Consider the following 20,932-nt stretch of genomic DNA (forward strand, 5'->3'; position numbering starts at 1 on the left):
TAATTCTCAAAAAGCTTATATGGTGGTTTCTATTACTACCTTTGTGTTATAGATGAAGATAATTGCTCCCCTTTATCACAGAAGTCCTCAGAAGATTTGGCTATATTTGCTGTGACCATTTCTTCTTCTCCAACTCTTTCCCAAACTTATATCAGTCAGGATTTCACCTGTATCACTGCACTGAAAATGGTGTGGTCAGAAAACAAATGTATTCCAAATCATAAAGGTTCATCAGTCTCTTCTACCTCAGTTAGGAGTAACTCCATTCTCCAGCTGCTCAGCTGGAAACCTTGAATCATCCTTGACTCTCCTTTTTTTCTCTTACACTACATGTTAAGAAAGTAAAAACTGTTACCTACCATCAGGGGCAGCAGTCGCAGGATGTCGACCCACGGCATGGTTTGTAGGTGTTGGGGTTACTAAGAAAGATAACGACTCACACGGGCACTGGAAGGAACAATGCTTTATTCTCATAGAAAAGAGCGAGCAAGATCAGCTTCAGTAGTGAGTGTCAGTCCCCTGTGGTGAGCAGGTCTTACCCTGCAGCTGTTGCAGGGAGATGGTCTGCATACACCCTACTTGTGCTGCAGGGAAGGACCACATTCCCTCCTCACTGAAAATATAGATAACAGTGGGGCTGGCTAGGTGCCATATGACACACACACTTAAGCAGAACAAAGAAGTACACATCAAGCCTGGAAAAGGGAAAGATATTCCCAAACAAGGCAGTAAGCCCAGCAAAAGCTGTGAGGGCTCCTTATCTCCATGTGTGGAAATGTTCCAGGCCTATGGCACACTCTTCTACCACCATGCAAAAGTCGACAGGGTGTGCATGACTGCCTTTCACAGTACCACACATCTATCCATTAGGAAGTCTTTTTGGCTCTGTCTTCAAAATATACCCAGAACCTGACTGTTTATCACCACTTCCACTGTAGCCACCCTGGTCTAAACTATAATTACCTACCTTGTCTTTCTGTTTCCAGTGGCTTTCTGTCTTATTCATTGTAAAAGCCGAAGTCTTTATAGTGGTTTACAAGGCTGTAGATTTCATGTATTACTATTCTTTCCATCATGCATTCTTCCCTAGCCATACATACCAGACTTGCTCACGCATCAGAGCCCTTGCACTGGCTGTTCCCTCTGCTTGGAACAATCTACTAACAGAGATCTATGAGGCTTGCTCTTTTACCTCTCTCGACTTCTTGCTCAACTGTTACTTTCTCGGTATGGCCTGCTCTAACCACCCTACTTAAAATTGCAATCTCCTCTTAGCCCAGAACTCCTTAGCCCCTTTCCCTGCTTTACTTTTTGCCAGTGCACTTATTACTTTCAAACATGTGTAAGTATGTTTGTATGTATGTTAGTATTTATTTAGGCTGTTATCTTTTTCCACTAGAAAATAAGCTTTATGAGAGCAAAGTGGTTTTTGTAAACATCTTTATTGGAGTATAATAGCTTTACAATGGTGTGTTAGTTTCTGCTGTATAACAAAGTGAATCAGCTATACGTATACATATATCCCCATATCCCCTCCCTCTTGCATCTCCCTCCCACCGTCCCTATCCCACCCCTCTAGGTGGTCACAAAGCACCGAGCTGATCTCCTTGTGCTATGCAGCTGCTTCCCACTAGCTATCTATTTTACATTTGGTAGTGTATATATGTCCATGCTACTCTCTCACTTCGTCCCAGCTTACCCTTCCCCCTCCCCGTGTCCTCAAGTCCATTCTCCATGTGTGCATCTTTATTCCTGTCCTGCCCCTAGGTTCTTCAGAACCTTTTTTTTTTTTTTTAGATTCCATATATATGTGTTAGCATATGGTATTTGTTTTTCTCTTTCTGACTTACTTCACTCTGTATAACAGTCTCTAGGTCCATCCACCTCGCTACAAATAACTCAATTTTGTTTCTTTTTATGGCTGAGTAATATTCCCTTGTATATATGTGCCACATCTTCTTTATCCATTCATCTGTTGATGGATACTTAGGTTGCTTCCATGTCCTGGCTATTGTACATAGAGCTGCAGTGAACATTGTGGTACACAAGTCTTTTTGAATTATGGTGAGAGCAAAATGTTTTTGTCCATTTTGTTCACTGCTTATACCAGTCTTTCACATAGTAGACTCTCAATAAATATTTGTTGTCTCAAAGGAATTGAGACTTAGGGAATTTAAATAATGCTGGTAAATGGCAGAGCTGGAATTTGAAGTATTTGGCATTTAGATCCACTATAAGAAAATTTTTAAGTAAACTTTTTAACAGTCAATTATTTTAGAGTTACTGTCCTGGTCATTGCAGTTAGGGGCTAATTTTGTGATTTCACCTAATCTGAGAACCTCATAACCATATTGCTTTAATGGTAAAGCGCATGCTGATTTTCACAGAAAATAATGGTAAATGAATGGTTAATCACTGTGGACTACTGGTACTGAATAATAAAGAAATTTAAAAAAAAAATGTCATTGATAATATTCTAAAAGCTTGAGTGAAAAGAATATGATAAGGGATATTGGGTACTGAAAATTTTTAATAAAAATATTGATTTATAACCAAATTTTAAAACTTTAAATTGTAGTGTGGGGATACATTCACATTAAGTTTTCATTTACTTGCTTTTTCTGATGTTTGTGGCCCTTCTTAAAATTAATAATTTATCAGTAACAATTTTGGCTTTATTAATTAAAAATGCTTTGTATGGGGCTTCCCTGGTGGCGCAGTGGTTGAGAATCTGCCTGCCAATGCAGGGGACACGGGTTCGAGCCCTGGTCTGGGAAGATCCCACATGCTGCGGAGCAACTAAGCCCGTGAGCCACAACTACTGAGCCTGCGCATCTGGAGCCTGTGCTCTGCAGCAAGAGAGGCCGCGGCAGTGAGAGGCCTGCGCACCGCAATGAAGAGTGGCCCCCGCTCGCCACAATTAGGGAAAGCCCTCGCACAGAAACGAAGACCCAACACAGCCAAAAATAAATAAATAAATAAATTTAAAAAAAAAAAAAAAAAAAAATGCTTTGTATCAATTTGCTTTTTGTAGACTAATTCAGAAATAAACGATTTCAGCTTAATTCTGGATATGAGTGTGTGTGTGTGTGTGTGTATCCAAAAAGATATATATCTTCAAGAAGATATGTAGACATGGATAGATGCAGATATTGTTCTAAGCGGATACATACACACACACACACACACACACACACACACACACACAAAGTCAATCCTCATTATTCATAGATTCCATATTTGCAGATTCACCTACTTGCTAAGATTTATTTGTAACCCCAAAATCAATACTCTTGGTTCTTTTGTGGTCATTCACTGATGTGCCTATGCACAGTGTGGAAAAATCTGAGTCGCCTGATGCATACGTTCCAAGTTTAGATGAAACTGGGTACTGTTCTGCCTTCTTGTTGCAACTCTAATACTATACCCAAGTGTCTTTTTTGTGGTATAGTTAGTGCCACGTTTTTGTGCTTTAGGTGGTTTTGCTGTTTTTAAAATGTCCCCCAAGTGTCGTGCTAAGTGTCTAGTGTCGCTGAGCACAGGAAGGCTGTGATGTGCCTTAGGGAGGAAATACATGTGTTAAGATAAATTTCGTTCAGGCGTGCATGACAGCACTGTTGACAGTGATTTCAGTATTAATGAGTCAACAGTAAATATTAAGTAAGGTGCATTTAAATAGAAACACACGTAACACAAGGTTATGTATTGATCAGTTGCTGAAAATGTGACCAGAGACTTGCAGAAACCTAACACACTCTATCCCCTACGGACAGTGGTTGAGTATCTGCTAATTCAGTGTTTGCAGAAACTTCATAGAACATATCTACTGTAAGTAATGAGACTCTACTGTACATATATACAGTTTTCTCCAAGAAGAGAACTTTTCATTGGTCGTCTATTTCACTATTTTAATCATTATATTAAACCCCAGTGAAGCTCAATGTGTGTCTTTCATATATTTATATTCTAGAGATGTCACCCAAATTGAAATCTTAACACAAACCGTTGAATGGAATGTTACTAATAAGTAATCTTTTTAAACTTTAATTAAATTTTTAAAATTATGAAATATATCATACATCCAAATGAGTAAACATAATTTGTATTTATGATTTTTAAAAGTCAATAATAGGAGAAACATCCTTGTACATACAACTTAGGAAATATATTATTACCAATATCTTTGAATACTCCAGATGCTCCTCTCAGATTCAGTGTTCCCTCACCAGAGTCAACCACTGTCCTAAACTTTGTGATTATCATTCCTCTGCATTCTTTAACGAAAGCTCTCTCTCTCTGTTTAGTTTGTGAATATTTATTGAATACATAGCAAAAAGAAAAATTTATGTTTTATCATTAGGTTTTATTGTTGCTCACCTAAACTCTGCCACACATGTCAACAATCATTAAGATCTAGAGACTGTATAGTGACAGTTGCTAAGGCCTTGAGCTCTGGAGCTGCCTGAGTTTGAATTCTGGTCTGCTGCTTACTAACTGGGTGACCTGGCACAAGTTGTTTACTTTCTCTTTGCCTCAGTTTCTTCTTCTATAAAATGGGGATATTAAGAGTACTTAACTCAGAGGTTGTTTTAAGGGTTAAATAAATTACTATATATATATAAATATCTGAAAAAATAGATAGTAGTTATTGATAAATAAATGCTATTGGCTAGTTAACAATTAGAAAAATTAATGCTAAAAGTTATTTGAAAAGCCACTTGTATTCTTGTGCTGTATTAAATAATCTTTTCTTTAAATGTTATCCTAATCTCTTTTAGACAACCATGTGTTTTGATGATTCTCGTCACCCTGTGATCTCTTTTCATTTAGCTTATTGTGGCATTACTTTAAAATAGTCTTTCCTGGGTATCTCTTTTTTTGTCTCTCAGATTGTGAGAACAGATCTCTTTTCAGTTTGTAAATGAGTTTATTCCACATATTTTATATTTGGTTGTTTCTCCCTAACATACTCACTTAAGGGCTACTGAGCAATAATCCAAAGGCTGATTTGTTTGTTTGTTTGTTTGTTCATTTTGACCTCATGTTGGCAGAAGTTCATTGTACTGATAGATGAAACAGTTTGTCTAACTAATAAATGGCAAATTGTTTTACATAAATGTCAAGCTCCTGTTAAAGTGAGGAGATCTGAGTTAGTATTTCCTGTTCTCAGTATTGTCCTTAGAGCTATGTTAAATTGTGTGACAGCTCAATATTTAGGTTAGGCTTTGGAGAAACACGAAATGTATCATGGTTAAAACTGGTGAACTGAACTACTGTCTATCGATAGCCAGTAAATCAGCAAACACAGCAGTACTTTAGCAGTACCAAGAAGCTAAATGGGAATCTGTTTTAGAAGTTTAATCCCTTCTTGCATGCCCACATAGCAGCCTTTCTATCTTGTTAGAGAACATCTTCTGATTTCCTTTTCATTCTTCCTGTGAGTCTGACCTTCCTTCATCTTTAAGTGTGATTGTCTGATAAAATAGTACTGTATGTTGCCTATTTCTGGGACAAAAGAGAAACACCATTCTGTATTTCCTGTACCAATCTGATAAAGGTTTGTGTGTGAGAGTGTTTTGGGAGAAATAAGGTTGTAGATAAGTCTTTAGACAATCTAGCTGTAAGACTAAAAACATTCCTTAATGATTTTAAGGTAATTCAAGAGTAGTAGTGGTTATTGTATATTTTGGGCTGGCAAACAAAGTCCCACTACCCTGTGGAAAATTATTTTCAAAGTTAACATCCCTATCGATGCATAACAATTATTCACAAGACAAAAAAGTTAAGTGTTTTCCATATTAATTTCAATAAGGAGAACTTACATTATATATAACTGTTAGCACCAACATGATTAAGCTTTAACAGCTATCCCTGTTTTTATGTCTAAGTTTTACCTGTAGTCAGTATGTTAATAAACATGCATGTTACATAAAGAAATTGAAAGTTCTCGTTCCCTAAACCCATAAGTTATGGATTGAAAAATATTAAGCTGCCCTTGATCAGATTGTCATTTCTTTTGAGAGTATGGAATCTTATTTCCTATCTCTCTTGACCCCCAAGGCAAATCAGAAAATAGGCCCTCCTTCATTTTGGGAGAACACAATCTATAGCAGTGGTGTAATAAAGGTACTAAGTGTACAGGCTCTGTATTTGAAAAGATTTGGGTTCAAATTCTGTCTCTAGCTATGTGACCTTGCCCAAGTTAATTTCCCTCTCTAAAGGTCACTTTTCTTATCTCATAAGCTTTGTGAGGATTAATTGAGGATGTAGAAAAGCACTTATCACAGTGTCTGGCACTGTCTGCCTTTGTACATGCCTTTCCCCTGCAGCATACCTGAAGCATCTCTGTATTCTTCCTTCAAGAATGTGAGGCCAGGCTTGCAGCAATTCTGGTCACATCCTCTTCTTTAAGATTAAGACAGTATCACCTTGTCTGAGATGCCTCCCTGGCCTTTATCTCTATTTCTGGCATTATGACCTGGTTACCCACCCTTTCCCTCTGGTCTTCCATATAACTATCAGAACTTATCTCACTGTGTACTTTTTCATTGTACATGCTGAACTCTTGTACAAGACTCTGAGCTGAGGAGTATAGACCATATCTTTGCATCTTGGTATCTACCTCAGCACAGTGTTTGATTACATAATAGGTGCTCAGTAAATAGTGACTTCCTGAATGAATATATAAAGTTCTCTTGGGACCCCAGCCAGAAGAGTAGTCTATAGTCCAGATCACAGAGAAGACACAGAATACAGACACAGATTTTTTTTCCCCAAAAGATACAAAAAATTTTCAAACACACAGAAAAACTCAAAGAATTGTACAGTGAACATCCATAAACCTGTCACCTAGATTCTATAATATTTTGTTACTTTTTTATCACATATGTCTCTGTCCATCTACCCTTATATTCAATTAATTAATCCATTTTAATACTTTAAAGTATTTTAAAGTAAATTGCAGGTCCCTGCCAGGACCTGGCCCCACCCACCACCAGCTGGCAGCCTCCACATGAGGCGGTCCTGGCAGCCAACCAGGTCAGGGGCCAGCCTTGACTACCAGTGCACCCTGCCACAACAGAAGGGTCCCACATAGGGGATACCCCTAGAGCATAAAGTTCTGGTGACCAGAAGGGAGTGTGCTGCTATGCCCCATAAGACAGCTCCTACCTAAGGCCACTTCTCAAATATTGGGAAACATAACTGACCTGCCTAATACACAGAAATAAACACAGAGAATTACACAAAATTAGGAGGCAGAGGAATATGTTCCAAATGAAGGAACAAGACAAAACATCAGAAAAAGAACTAAACAAGGAGGAGGTAAGCAATCTACCCAATAAAGAGTTCAAGGTAATAATCATAAAGATGTTCAACAAACTCAGGAGAAGAATGGGTGAACACAGTGAAAATTTTAAGAGTTAGAAAATATAAAGAAGAACCAAATAGCTGAACAAATAAAAAATACACTAGGAGAAATCAACAGTAGATCAGATGATACAAAGGAACAGATCAGCGAACTGAAGACAAAGTAGTAGAAATAACCTAAGCTGAACAGAAAAGAGGAAAAAGAATTTTAAAAATGAGGATAGTTTAGGAGACCTATGGGACAACCTCAAGCATACTAACATTCACATTATAGGGGTCCCAGAGAGAGAAGAGAGCAGGGGGTTAGAGAATTTTTTTGAAGACATAATAGCTGAAAATGTCCATAACCCATGAAAGCAAACAGACATCTAGGTCCAGGAAGCATAGAGAGTCCCAAACAAGATGGACCCAAAGAGGTCCACATTAAGATACATTATAATTAAAATGTCAGAAATTAAAGATAGAGAATCTTAAAAGCATCAGGAGAAAAGCAACGAGTTATGTACAAGGGAACCCATACATAAGGCTGTCAACTGACTTTTCAGCCAAAACTTTCAGGCCAGAAGGAAGTGGCACGATATATTCAAAGTGATTAAAGAATAAAATCTACAAGAAAAAATACTCTGCCCAACAAGGTTATCATTCAGATTTGAAAGAGAGAGAAAGAGTTTTACATACAAGCAAAAACTAAAAAAGTTGAGCACCACTAAACGAGCTATACAGGAAATGCTAAAGGGAACTCACTAACCAGAAAAGATCATAAATTTAAATACAAAAGGAAAAATCTCATCAATAAAGACAAACATACAATAAAGGTAGTAAATCAGCCACTTGTAAAGCTAGTACAAAAGTTAAAAGAAAAAAATAGTAAAGTCATCTATATCCTAAGTAAGTAGTTAAGGGATGCACAAAACAAAAAATGTAAAATATCATGTCAAAAACATTAAATCTGGGGACGGGTGAGTAAAAATGCATTCCAACTTAAGTGATCATCAGCTTATCATGTATATATATAGGTTGTTATGTACGAATCTCATGGTAACCACAAACCAAAAATCTGTAATAGATATACATGAAAAAAAGAGAAAGGAATCTAAACATAACACTAAAAATAGTAATCAAATCAATAAGGAAGAGAGCAAAAGAAGAAAAAAGGAACAAAAAAGAACTGCAAAACAACCAGAAAACAGTTAACAAAATAGCAGTACGTACATACCCATCAATAACTGCTTTAAATGTAAATGGACTAAATGCTCCAATCAAAAGACATAGAGTGGTGGAATGGATTTAAAAACAGTAAGATTCATATATGCTGCCTATAAGAGACTCACTTCGTATGCAAAGACACAGATGGTGAAAGTGATAGGATGGAAAAAGATATTTCATAAAAATGGAAATAAAAAAAGAAAGCTGGGCTAGCAATACTTATATCAGACAAAATATAGTTTAACACAAAGACTGTAACAAGAGACAAAGAAGGGCATTACTTAATGATAAAGGGATCAGTCCAAGAAGAAGATATAACAATTATAAATATATATGCACCCAACATAGGAAGACCTAAATACATAAAGCCAATATTAACAAACATAAATGGAGAAATTGATAGTGCAGATGGAACATTAACCAGGATAGATCACATACTAGGCCACAAGGCAAGTCTTAATAAATTTAAGCAGATTAAAATCATATCAAGCATCTTTTCTGACCACAATGATATAAGACTAGAAATTAACTACAAGAAAAAAACTGCAAAAAACACAAACATGTGGAGGCTAAGCAGTATGCTACTCAACAACCAATAGGTACTGAAGAAGTCAGAGAGGAAATTTAAAAATACCTGGAGACAAATGAAAATGAACAGTACGTGCTCTCTCCTTTCCCAGCACTGGCACCCTCTCCCCAGAGGGATGGTGTTTGAGCAAGAGGTGCTGGTGTGGGCATTTGGGGTAGATCAGGGCTTGGGCTGTGGCAGTCCAATTGGGGTCTGAGACCCAACTGCTTCTGACACACTGCCTGTGTAAATAACGGTTCCCTCTGCCTGCTCAGTTGCCGCTTTGGGTCTGAGCCATCTCTGTGTCTCACAGCCAAGCTTCCTCCTCAACCATGGCAGCCCTCAACCCAGTGTGGAGCTGCGTTGTGAAGCAAGCAGGGCTAAAGTGTTCATTTGGTTCAAACGGGGGCACACACTGGAGTGGTCACAGGAAGCTGGCCAGCCACCCATGCAGTTTACAAACCACCCTGTCTGTCCTGCTTCAGGAGCGAGCGTGCTCATGCTTCTTACAAGTGAAGTCCAGTCTTTTCACAGCCCTCCTGTTGGTCCCATTGGCCCTCCAACCAGCCAGGGAGCTTGTCTCTCCTGTGTTGGTCCCCAAGGCTGTGTCACCCAGTATGTGACTCACACCACTCACTCTCCAGGGAGGATCTCTGCTCATGTAATGTCCCTTTTCCTCTGAGTCTCCTCTTAGGGGCACAGGTCCTAACCTGATCACTTCTCTTCCCTTCCTACTCAATTCTTTGTGGATCTTTCTTACAGTCTTGGTTGTACAGGAGTCTTTCTGCCAGTGTCCAGTTAGTTGTCAGTGACAGTTGTTCCACAAGTAGATGTATTTTTGATGTGTTCATGGGGAGAGGTGAGTTCCTCATCCTCCTAATCCACCGTCTTCATCTCCTCTACACTTGGCCACGTTCCTTTTACCCATTCATAGATATTTCTTTGTAAAGTGTCTTTTCATATCTTCTGTCCATTTTTAAATTGGGTTGTTTGACACTGAGTTGTAGGAGTTCTTTATATATTCTGACTCAAGACTTTGTTTAGATATATTTGCAAATATTTTCCCAGTCTGTGGTTTACCTATTTATTTTCTTAACGGTATCCTTTTGTCAGTGGAGGTTTCTAAATTTTGATGATGTCTACTGTATCCGTTTATTTTTTTAATAGTTAATGTGTCTGTGCCCTGGCTAAGAAACCTTTGCATTTACCAAGTTACAAAGATGGTCTGTGTTTTCACTGAGTAGCTTTATAGTTTTAGTTTTATGTTTAGGAGCATAGTACATCTAGAATTAATTTTTGCGTATGAAGTGAAGTAGGGATGAAGGTTCATTTATTTCCCCTGTATGGATATCCAATTGTTTGAGCACATTTGTTGAAACAATTTTTATATATTTACATTTTTACATATATAAAAAATTTTCCTTTCCCCAATGTATTATCTTCGTAACTTTGTTGAAATTAAATGACTGTATGAGTGTGGCTCTACTTCTAGACTTTTTATTCTGTTCTATTAATTACTTGTCTATATATGTATCAGTTTTACCTTGTCTTGGATATTGTAAATACTTTTACACTAAGTGTAGTAAAGGCTTCTCTTCTGTTACTCTTTTTTTCTAGTGTTTCCACTCTCGCTTTCTAGCTGTTATGGTCACCCCAATCTGTTCCCTGGTTCTTCAGGCGAATAAGTCTACAGTTTTATATCCAAGTTTTAGCCATCCACACTGGTGCATGACCTCCAGCAAAAGCCATAAAGAATGAGAATTTTACCCAGTGTCATTCCCTTCATCCAAGTTTATTTTCCCCTCCAGTTTCTTCCTGCTTTTTTGTTCAGTGCCTTCAGATAGTTGTTTTATATATTTGTCTTGATATAGTTTAAATTTGTTACCAGGGGGAAGGTTGGTCCAGTAGGAATTACTCCTCCATTATAGAAGTGGTACTCAGATGGTTTTTGAAAGTTAGTCTGAAAGCAGGCGTCTGGCCAGAAAAGCAATTAAAATGAGGAGTGGGGAGAGGTATGATGCAAGGAGAGGCAAGTTTCAAATAGAGGGAAAGGATTTGGTTCAACTCAGAGAAGGCTTAGAATAAAGCCAAACAGTGCTTGGAAGAACTCCAAGGGAAAGAACTTTCTAGAACATTGTGTTTTTCAAACTGTGAATCATAAAATCAGATTTAGTAGGTGGCCTCTGAAAAGTCATTTTTGTTGCTAACCTAATCCAAAGCCATAACACAATTAGAAAGTAAGATCAATACCTTGCTGATTTGCACTTTTATTCTCAGCTCTCCAGTTAGAGAATAGTTTGTGAGGTCACTGAGTTCATCCCTTCTTTGGTGTGTTATGGACCTTCATTTTATATTGGACTTCTCTTGTAACACAAACGAGCATATAAGTAGCACACTTCTCAGTAAACGTGAAATATATAAAGATGGATCAAACATTTGTCAAAGTTTTGTCAGGGTCAATGAAGCATGATTGACTTTAGAGATCCCCAGTTTTAAGGAATCCTCAACTTAGACATCTTTTTTGGGGAAGGGAAGCCTTGAAAATATATGTGACATAATCTCTTATCAACAGATCTCAGAGTTCCTTGTTCATGGAAAAGGAAGTGATGGAGCACCATCAGGAATGCAGTAAATAGGGATAGTATTAGAACCCTTCCTCTCTTTCTTTGTTATTTTTTCCTTCTCTTTTCTCTCTGTAACTCTCCCTCCACCGTAACACACACACACATACACCCATGAGCTCTGGATAAAAGTACAAATAAGGACTCATAACTATATAAATCAAAGAAAATTAAATAAGTAAAAGGATGCTAATCCATCTTTCAGTTTCTAAAATTAGGCTGAGCTCTGGAAACTGGTTGTAATGAAGAAAGGCTTCTTTCAAATTCTTTAGCTAATGATTCCATGATATAATTTTTCTCTCATTAGAAGAGAGTGTGATAATATCAACATTGGCAGAAGAAGGTGAAAAGATAACAATAGTACTTCAAAAGACACCATTAAGAGCATGAAAAGGCAGGTCACGCACTGGGAGAAAATATTGGTAATACATATGTCAGACAATGATCTTGTCAACAGAATGTATAAAGAACTCCCATGAATCAGCAATAATAAGATGAACAGCCCAATTAAACAAATGAGCAAGAACTTGACGAGATAATCACAAAAGAATATGTATCAGTTGCCTAAAAGCACATGATAATATGCTCTATGTCATTAGCCATCAGAGAAATTTAAGTCAAAACCACAGGAATTAATAAAAGGAAAAAGACTGGCAATGTCAAGTATTGACAAGGATCTGAAGCAGTGAATACTCTTATGTTTTGCTGGTGTGGATGCAATAATTGAGCAACCACCTTGCAAAGTAGTTTGGCAATATCTTATAAAGTTAAACATACCCTTATCATTTGAACCGTGAACCTCCACTCCTCGGTATTTACCCAAGGGAAATGAAAACCTATGTACACAAAAAGCCTTGTGTATACAAACCAGCTTTATTTGTACTAGCTCCAAACTGGAAAAAAACCCAAATGTTCATCAATGGGAGAATGCATAGACCAATTGTGGTATGTTCATACAGTGGAATACTACCCACTGATTAAAAGGGATGAACTACTGATGCATGCAACAACATGGAAGAATCTCAGAAACATTATGCTGAGTGAAAGAGGCCAGACACAAAAAAGTATATATTATATTAATCCATTTATATGAAATTCTTTTTAAAATGCTAAGCTAATAATAGATTGTGGAAAAAATCAGATCACTGGTGGCCTGGGGTGGAGGTGGTTTGACTGCAAAGAGGCATGAGGAACATTCTAGAATGATGGAAATATTCTATAATGACGGGGTTACATAAATGACTGAAGGAATTGTGAAATTAAAAGGTCTGCATTTCACTGAATATAAACTATATTTCAATAAAGTTTTTTTAAGTAAAAGAAAGAGTTCTAGTCCCTGTAATCTGACTACCTTGGCATATGGGAGATACCCCACTTACCCTCCCTATGGTAACCATTCCTATTTATCTTTGATAACCATTGCCCTGGACAGAGAGTATTTTTATACTCACAAAATCATAGTGCATTAAATGGAGATTCCCCTCACTTTAATGAAGCACAACAGATAGGTGGGATACATGGAATGGGATACATGTCCAGGATTTAAACAACACAGTTGGGGTGTTTGTCTTTTACAAATAAATGTAGGAGCATCTGAATGATTTTTGTTGTTTTTGTTGTTCTAAATCAGGGATCAGGAAACTATAGCCTACGCTGTCTGACTTTGTACTACTCTTAATCCACAAAAGCCACAAATGGTTTTTATATTGTAAGGGGTTGTTTAAGAAAAGAAAAACAGAGCTTCCCTGGTGGCGCAGTGGTTGAGAATCTGCCTGCCAATGCAGGGGACACGGGTTCAAGCCCTGGTCTGGGAAGATCCCACATGCCGCGGAGCAACTAGGCCCGTGAGCCACAACTACTGAGCCTGCGCGTCTGGAGCTTGTGCCCGGCAACAACAGAGGCCGCGGCAGTGAAAGGCCCGCGCATCGCGATGAAGAGTGGCCCCCACTTGCCGCAAATAGAAAAAGCCCTCTCACAGAAACAAAGACCCAACACAGCCAAAAATAAATAAATAAAATAAATAAATTTACAAAATCACTTGCTTTATAAAAAAAAAAGAAAAGTAAAACAATATACAGCAGATACGTAAGTGTCCCTCAAAGCCTAAAATATTTACTATTTGGACTTTAACAGCAAACCTTACTAATTCCTATACTATAGTCTTTGATCAGCATGGTCCGCCTACTGTAATTGATTCAACCTCTTAAAAACTTGAACAGGGTTATCTTTTTTAAAAAATTGTAATCTCAGCAGTTTGAAGTATTAAGCATACAACCTTATTTCCTTTCCTATAAAGACTAAGGTGACTATTAAGTTGAATGGTATGATAGCTGCTTCTCTAGGGATACTATATTTCCTGTGAATGGGCCTCTGGCTCTGTACTAGCCGGGCTGGTTAGAATGATGTTGAAGATGGTGAATAGCCAGAACATTCGTGATAGTGTGTGGCATGTGTGGCAAGAGGCTCTCTCCCAGCCATCCTGCTAAAAATGCAGGGCAATACTAAATGTTTCTGGTTTGCCCTAGTGGTATAGATGGGAGGAATCACCCTTTAGCCTCTGGAAAGTGCGAGAGGAGTTTAGAAGGTGTCTGAGAACATGTAGAGGCTAGAGAGGGTGATTTTTTTTTTTTTTTTCTGTTAGGTTAGGGGATCTGCACTGCACTCTCACAGCATTACGGTTTCCCTCGTATAGTGCATTAGAATTCCCACATCAACTGTAGAACCTTCCCACCCTCTTCCACTCTTTGCTCCTGCCTCCCACAGTCTCATTTGCCTGACCACAAACCATAATGGATCTTTAAAAATTAATTTAGGTGCTCTGAGCATCTCTTTATTCCAGATTCTAAAGATGAACCTGGGGATAATGGTACGTCTAGAATTGCTTTAGGAAATGTACAGCCTCTTTGAGGGATCCCACTGTGCTAATGGCTCACACATCCAAATTGGGGGATCAGTGAAATTGTGGTGGACAGGCCAGGGGCAAGAACAAGCAGCAGCTTGATGTGAGCTAGCACTTAGGTTAAACTCTGTGAATGTTTACGATACTTCTTTCTTTTCATCTTTTCTCTAGGCCTACTCTGTCTATGACGAAGACATTGGGTACTGTCAAGGACAGTCTTTTCTTGCTGCTGTATTGCTGCTGCATGTAAGTAATTTTCCGTGTAATAAAGGGCATGGTGCTGCCAAGTTTATTTTATTTGCTGCTTGGTTTTGTTTTCCCTTCTTATTCTCCATTTACCTGATGGAGATTACACATGGCATATCTTTTTTAAAATGTACTTTTGGTGATAAAGTAAGAGCTCTGATGTCACGAACAGGACAGTTTCTCAGTAGAATTAATTTTGCTGGCTGGTAGGGAATAAATTGCTTATTTGGAGTTATTTTTAACTAGAACTCTCTGGAATTAAAGAAGTCAGTGTAACTGCCCAAACATGAGCAGGACCAGAGCCATGATGAAGGAATGTGACAAGGAAGTCTTTCATCTTTTTTGTGATTTATTTTTGTATACTCTCTTTCCTCTTAGTCACCTTCATTTAACAGAACATTTATTGAGAATCAGTTGTCAGTACTGGGCTAGGATGTGGGATTACAAATACAAATAATTTATCGTTTGTGTTCTCAAAGGCCTCATGGGCTAGGATGGGGCACAGGTAATGTACACACATACCTATTATTTTAATTCTTTTTATGTATCTGTGCTGATTTTTGTGATGATCACTGTAGAGGAACTTATAGTGTGCTAAGTGAAAGCGATGCACAGAATAAGAGAATAGAGAGAAGTATCCAACTCAGCTCTGCCAGAACTTTCAGAAAAGACTTTCTAGAGGAGGTGGTAGCTTTGCCAGGACATAAATCATTGAGGTTGGGGGAGGTGAGCTGGGTAAGAGAGGGAGTAGAGATTGGTAGACAAAAGGAACAACATGAGCAAATGTATGGAAACACAAAGGGCACAGCATATAAAGGGAACAGTACGAAATGACAGTTCCTATACCGTTGCTATAGAAATTGTATGCAGAGAGAAGTATGAGGTAAAAATGGTCGTATGGGCAGGGACCAAATTATGAAGAATTTTTAATAATGTCAAGAAATGTGGGCTTTATGCTAAAGCTAATGAGGAGCCATTGATCAGTTTGAAGCAAGGGAATGACAATCAGATGTTCACTTCAGATAAATTATTATATCCATGTAGAGAGTTGAACTGAAGGGAGCAAGCAATAGCAGAGAGACCAGTTAGGAAACATCAATCTAAATGAGAGATATGGAGACCCAGAGAAAAAAACAATTAAAAACATGCAGGAGGGGACTTCCCTGGTGGCGCAGTGGTTAAGAGTCCACCTGCCAATGCAGGGGACACGGGTTCGAGCCCTGGTTCGGGAAGATCCCACATGCCGCGGAGCAACTAAGCCCGTGCGCCACAGCTACTGAGCCTGTGCTCTAGAGCCTGCGAGCCACAGCTACTGAAGCCCAGGCGCCTAGAGCTGGTGCTCCGCAACAAGAGAAGCCACTGCAATGAGAAGCCCGCGCACCGCAGTGAAGCGCAGCCCCTGCTCGCCGCAACTAGAGAAAGCCTGCACGCAGCAACGAAGACCCAACGCAACCAAAAATAAATAAATAAGTACATAAACTTATTTAAAAAAAAAAATCTAAAAACATGCAGGAGGCAAAATTCGTAGGTTTCATGGATGGATTGACAAAGGAAGGGTCAAAGGTAACATGTCTAGTTTTCTTGCTTAGGTGACTGGATGAATTATGGTATTTTGAGGTGAGATAGAAAACACATCCATTGAGATTGAATGGAGAAGAAAGGTTAGGAGTTGATGATGAATTTTGTTTTGAAATTTGTGGGGGGTGGTATTTTGGGGATATCTGAGTAAAGCTGTCCAGCAACCAACTGTTTACTGGAGACTGACACTGGGGGAGGAATCAAAGCTGAAATCATGAGAGTGGATTAGACCATATAAGAAGAATAAATAGAAGAAGAAGAACAGGATAGATCCCAAGGAATGCCAGATATTTAGAGGGCTGATGAGGAAGAGGAATCCTTGAAGAATTTCTGGATTTTCAACAGAGAAGAAACATTGTATAACGTCAGATGCAGCAGAGAGGTCCAGCAAGTTTAAAACAAAAGCATTTCTTTTACGTTTGCATTCTGGAAACGAAGAACAATTATAATAGACTCGTGGTCCTAATGCTGATCATTTGATTTTAATGATACTAATAATATATGGTGGTTCTATTGTGATTATTCACTCTAACTTTGAGTTTGACTTCTTTCTCTGTGGCATCCTTATCTGTTTATGGTCTTTTTGATCTTCTTGCTGTCCTTTTTTTGTCATCTCCACAGCCCATGTTCTTCAGATTTCTTGTGATAATCAAGTACTTTATAGTCACAAATTCTTGGAGCCTTTGTTCTATTACTAAACCCACCTAGTAGTTAGCATAGTCAGGTCCCTACCACAAGGGGCTGGAGACTATAAACAGTGACATAGACATGTTCACCAAGTTTCATAGCCACCATTCTTCTAAAAGGAGATTTTATGATCATTCTGACGAGCAGCTGATGTCCAAGCCATGGATAGTGAAGCTTTATCTTCCACAAAGTAATCTTTGAATATATCACAGTTTAGCATTTTAGACCTGTAGCCCCATTAAACACACTATAATATATTGATTAAACTTCAGTGAGAAGAATATCACTCCAGGAAATCTGTTCTGAGACTTAACAGAAGTTTAGTTAACTGTAAGTTCATATTTCTCTGGACATACTTCCTCCCCGAAAAAAAAGAGAGGCAGTGATTCAAGTAACTAGGAAACTCAAATAACCCAGATTTTTTTTTTTTTTTTTTTTTTTTTTTACATTATCTACTGTCCTATTACAAGGGTCATGGAAAATCAGCCATTGTAAACATATTCAACAAAATTGCCTCCAAAGTATGTGACAAGATGAATAGAAATTCAGTTTAGTTTCTACACTTTCCAGTAAACTTTAGTTTCTACACTTTCTACATTAATAGAACTATGCAGTTGTTGCCATGGCTTGTAAAAATAACTGGAAATATAGAAATGCTTTCAGAATCCTGGAGGAAAGATGAACTGATATTCAGTGTTAATGAAAAAAATCTTACATTGTAATTTTTAATTAAAAGTATATGTGATAATTCTGTTAATCAGCATATTTCATTGACTGACCAACCCATCCATTAACCAATTTAAATAAGAGAAGTTAACTGTAATTTTTTCTTTTCCATATTTAATTTTGCCTCTGTGGTTTAAGTAGGTAGAAGAATACACTCTAGCTTAAACAATTCATCAAATACACTATCTCGGGTTCCAGGGAGATATGTTATTAGAGTCTTACTGACTAATTTTTTATCAGTTACATAAGCTATTGCTTCTTTTTGCTGCCAGACGTCCTTTGGCAACTCCATATTAATCATTGTCAGAACCTGCTTCTTTTTGGGATGCTGTCTTTTCCTCACCCATGGTCATTTATATTTCACATTCACTGACTAAGAGGAAAGAAAGACCAAAAATGAAAGTAGGTTCAAGAACAAAAATTTAGAATTTTAAAGTTTTTCCATGTCTAAATAGTTTTAAGAAATAAGTATCTTCTCCTGGTGCTTGGAAATTTCCAGAAGCTTTGATAATAGCTTTGTAACTTGTAGTAGTTTAAGCAGTGGAAGAATTAAATGTTTATCACATAGATGCTGTTATATCTATTGATGGAATTATAAGAAATTTATCGTTTACAGTTTGGAAAAACTGTTACAGCACAGATTGCTTGTAACCATGATTGTGTTTGTCTGCCTTTGAAGTTAAATATGTAATAATTATCAGTAATATCATCATTATATTATTAGTGTAATAAATAATGTCCTTTTATATATTTCATTTATTCTAAGAGTCATATAAAATATTTTAGATAATTTTTAACCCCAATATATTTCTCTCATATATTTATTGTCAAGCAGCTTTAAGGTTTTCTTTTTAACTGAACATATACTTTTTTAGACTTTCAGAAAATTATGCTCCTTTTTAAGGTTAAATCACTGTATGTAAACTAATATCAATGTGTATGGAAGCTTTCCAACTGCAAAAAGCATTACTTTTGGATAATCCAGAATGTTTAAAAGTATTACTGTAACCAGGCACAACTCATGTGGAAACCAGTTTGTCTTTATCTGATAAAGATAAGCATACCAGGCAGCTCCACTCCTAGATACATACTTTAGTCAAACTTATGAGCATGTACACTAAAATCCATGTATTAAAATTGTTTTGGGATCAGTGTTTATAATATTCAAACAACTCAAATGCCCACTATTATAATGTCTAATATTAGAATTATAATTAGACATTAAAATGGATAAATGGTGGTATATTCATCTTGTGGAACACTATACAGCAATTAAAGAAATGTTTCACACTACACAGGCTAATGTGAATGAATCATACAAACATAATGTTTAGTAAGAAAGCAAATTATTGGTATCATTTGGTATGATTCCATTTTAGTATAATTCAATAACAGACAAAAGTAAACTCTATTTTTAGAATGCTCCATTCATGGAAAATATAAATAATACCAATGAAGTGATTACTGTTAAAATCAGGACAGTGATCTCTCTGAGGAGAAATTGGGAGTCGTGACTGGGTGAGGAGACATAGGGATCTTCAGGAGTATTAACAGTATTCTAGTTCTTAATCTGTTTTTACTTCATAATCGTATATTCATTGAAGTATAAATTTAACTTTTATGTATTCTTCTGTGTGCCATATTTCAAAATAATATAAGGTTTAAAAATTACAGATCTTTAAATGCGTCCCCCAGAAAAAAGACAAGTTTCAGATAAGATTTAACCAGTGGGCATAAGAAATGAGAAGCAGAGCTACTTCTTAGTTTTCCTGAAAATAAGGATTCTACAGAGTCCAAGGTAATAAAATAGAGGCTTCCTAGTGTCTTTATATGTATATGTAAGTGAAAATATTTGTGCCATTATATTATTTAGGAATCTTTCTGCTACATGTGACGTAACATTAACTAAAAGTAGTTTAAATTAAAAAGGAAATATATTGGCTCACATAACTGGGAAGTCCAGAGCAGAGATGCTTTTGATATGGTTGGATTCCAGAGTGCATATTTTGTCATCAGAAATCTGTGTCTCTGTATCTCTGTTCTGCTTAAATTTTCTTGCCTTAACTTATATGGGCAGGTCACAAAGTGGGCAGCCTGGCTGCAGACTGGCCCGGCTTCATATCCTTTCAGTTTTACAACTTCATTTAAAAGGGATCATCTTTTGCTATAGCTCCTGCACTTAAACAAACAACAAGCAAACAAAAACCCTGAAGGACTCTGGTTGGCCTGCCTTGGGAATCTGCCATCCTTGAATCAATTACTAAGGGCAGGAAGGTAGGGTATCTGATTGGGCTGGCCCAGTCTTGAGTCCACCTCAGAGCTGACAGTGAACTGGATCAACTCCTCCTGAAAAATGGAATGGTTTTCCTACAAGAAAGGAGATTTTGACATCAGATGATACGGAGATGGGATGCTAGACAGATACATCACGTTATCTTACAGTGATTCTTTACAGTAAGAGTTTTAGTATATTTTTAATAAACCCTTCTATATTCCCAAATCACTTTTTCCTTATAAATCCAAGAGGTTTTCCTGTTCTCTGTTAATTCTTGCATCAGTGCTTTGGAGCCATTACCCAGCATCTTCTCTTTGTGTCCTATAAATATCCTCAAGACATTTTACCTTAAAAAATATCCTCTTTTGATCCTCCCATTTAGCTCTCTCAGGTTTCTTTGCCCTTTCAAAGCTGAACTCCTTCAAAGGATAGTAAAAAGCACAACTATGAATTTGAATTGTGGTCTAATACCTTTCAAGTTACATGACCTTGGGCAAGTTTCCTGAGCTTCAGTTTCTTCATTTATAATATAAAGTGAAAATAATATTACCATCCTTCTAGGGTTTTTATGAATATTGAATACCTTGTATTATAAGTGTAGAGTCTTATTTTGTATCTGGCACAAAAAGAGTGCAGCCAGGGGATTAAGTCCAGGCTTTACGTAATAGATGTGTAGTTGTTGACAAATCACTTAACTTCCTTGAACTTCACTAGTCTAATATTTAAAATGTAAAATTAATACCTACTTTACAGAATTT

The 20,932-nt window shown here is 37.3% G+C and overlaps 1 protein-coding gene across 3 annotated transcripts in view; it reads left to right on the forward strand.

The window, feature by feature from the left end:
• The window catches only part of RABGAP1L (RAB GTPase activating protein 1 like), a 783,585-nt gene that overhangs the window by 516,002 nt on the left and 246,651 nt on the right, over positions 1-20,932 (forward strand). For all 3 annotated transcript variants that reach the window (XM_059936839.1, XM_059936821.1, XM_059936830.1), the window contains exon 15: positions 14,834-14,908. In XM_059936839.1, the coding sequence (XP_059792822.1) occupies positions 14,834-14,908 (75 nt within the window). The remainder of the gene's footprint in view (positions 1-14,833; positions 14,909-20,932) is intronic.

Source organism: Balaenoptera ricei, chromosome 1 (genome assembly GCF_028023285.1).
Source record: "Balaenoptera ricei isolate mBalRic1 chromosome 1, mBalRic1.hap2, whole genome shotgun sequence".
Classification (NCBI taxonomy): Eukaryota; Metazoa; Chordata; class Mammalia; order Artiodactyla; family Balaenopteridae; genus Balaenoptera; species Balaenoptera ricei.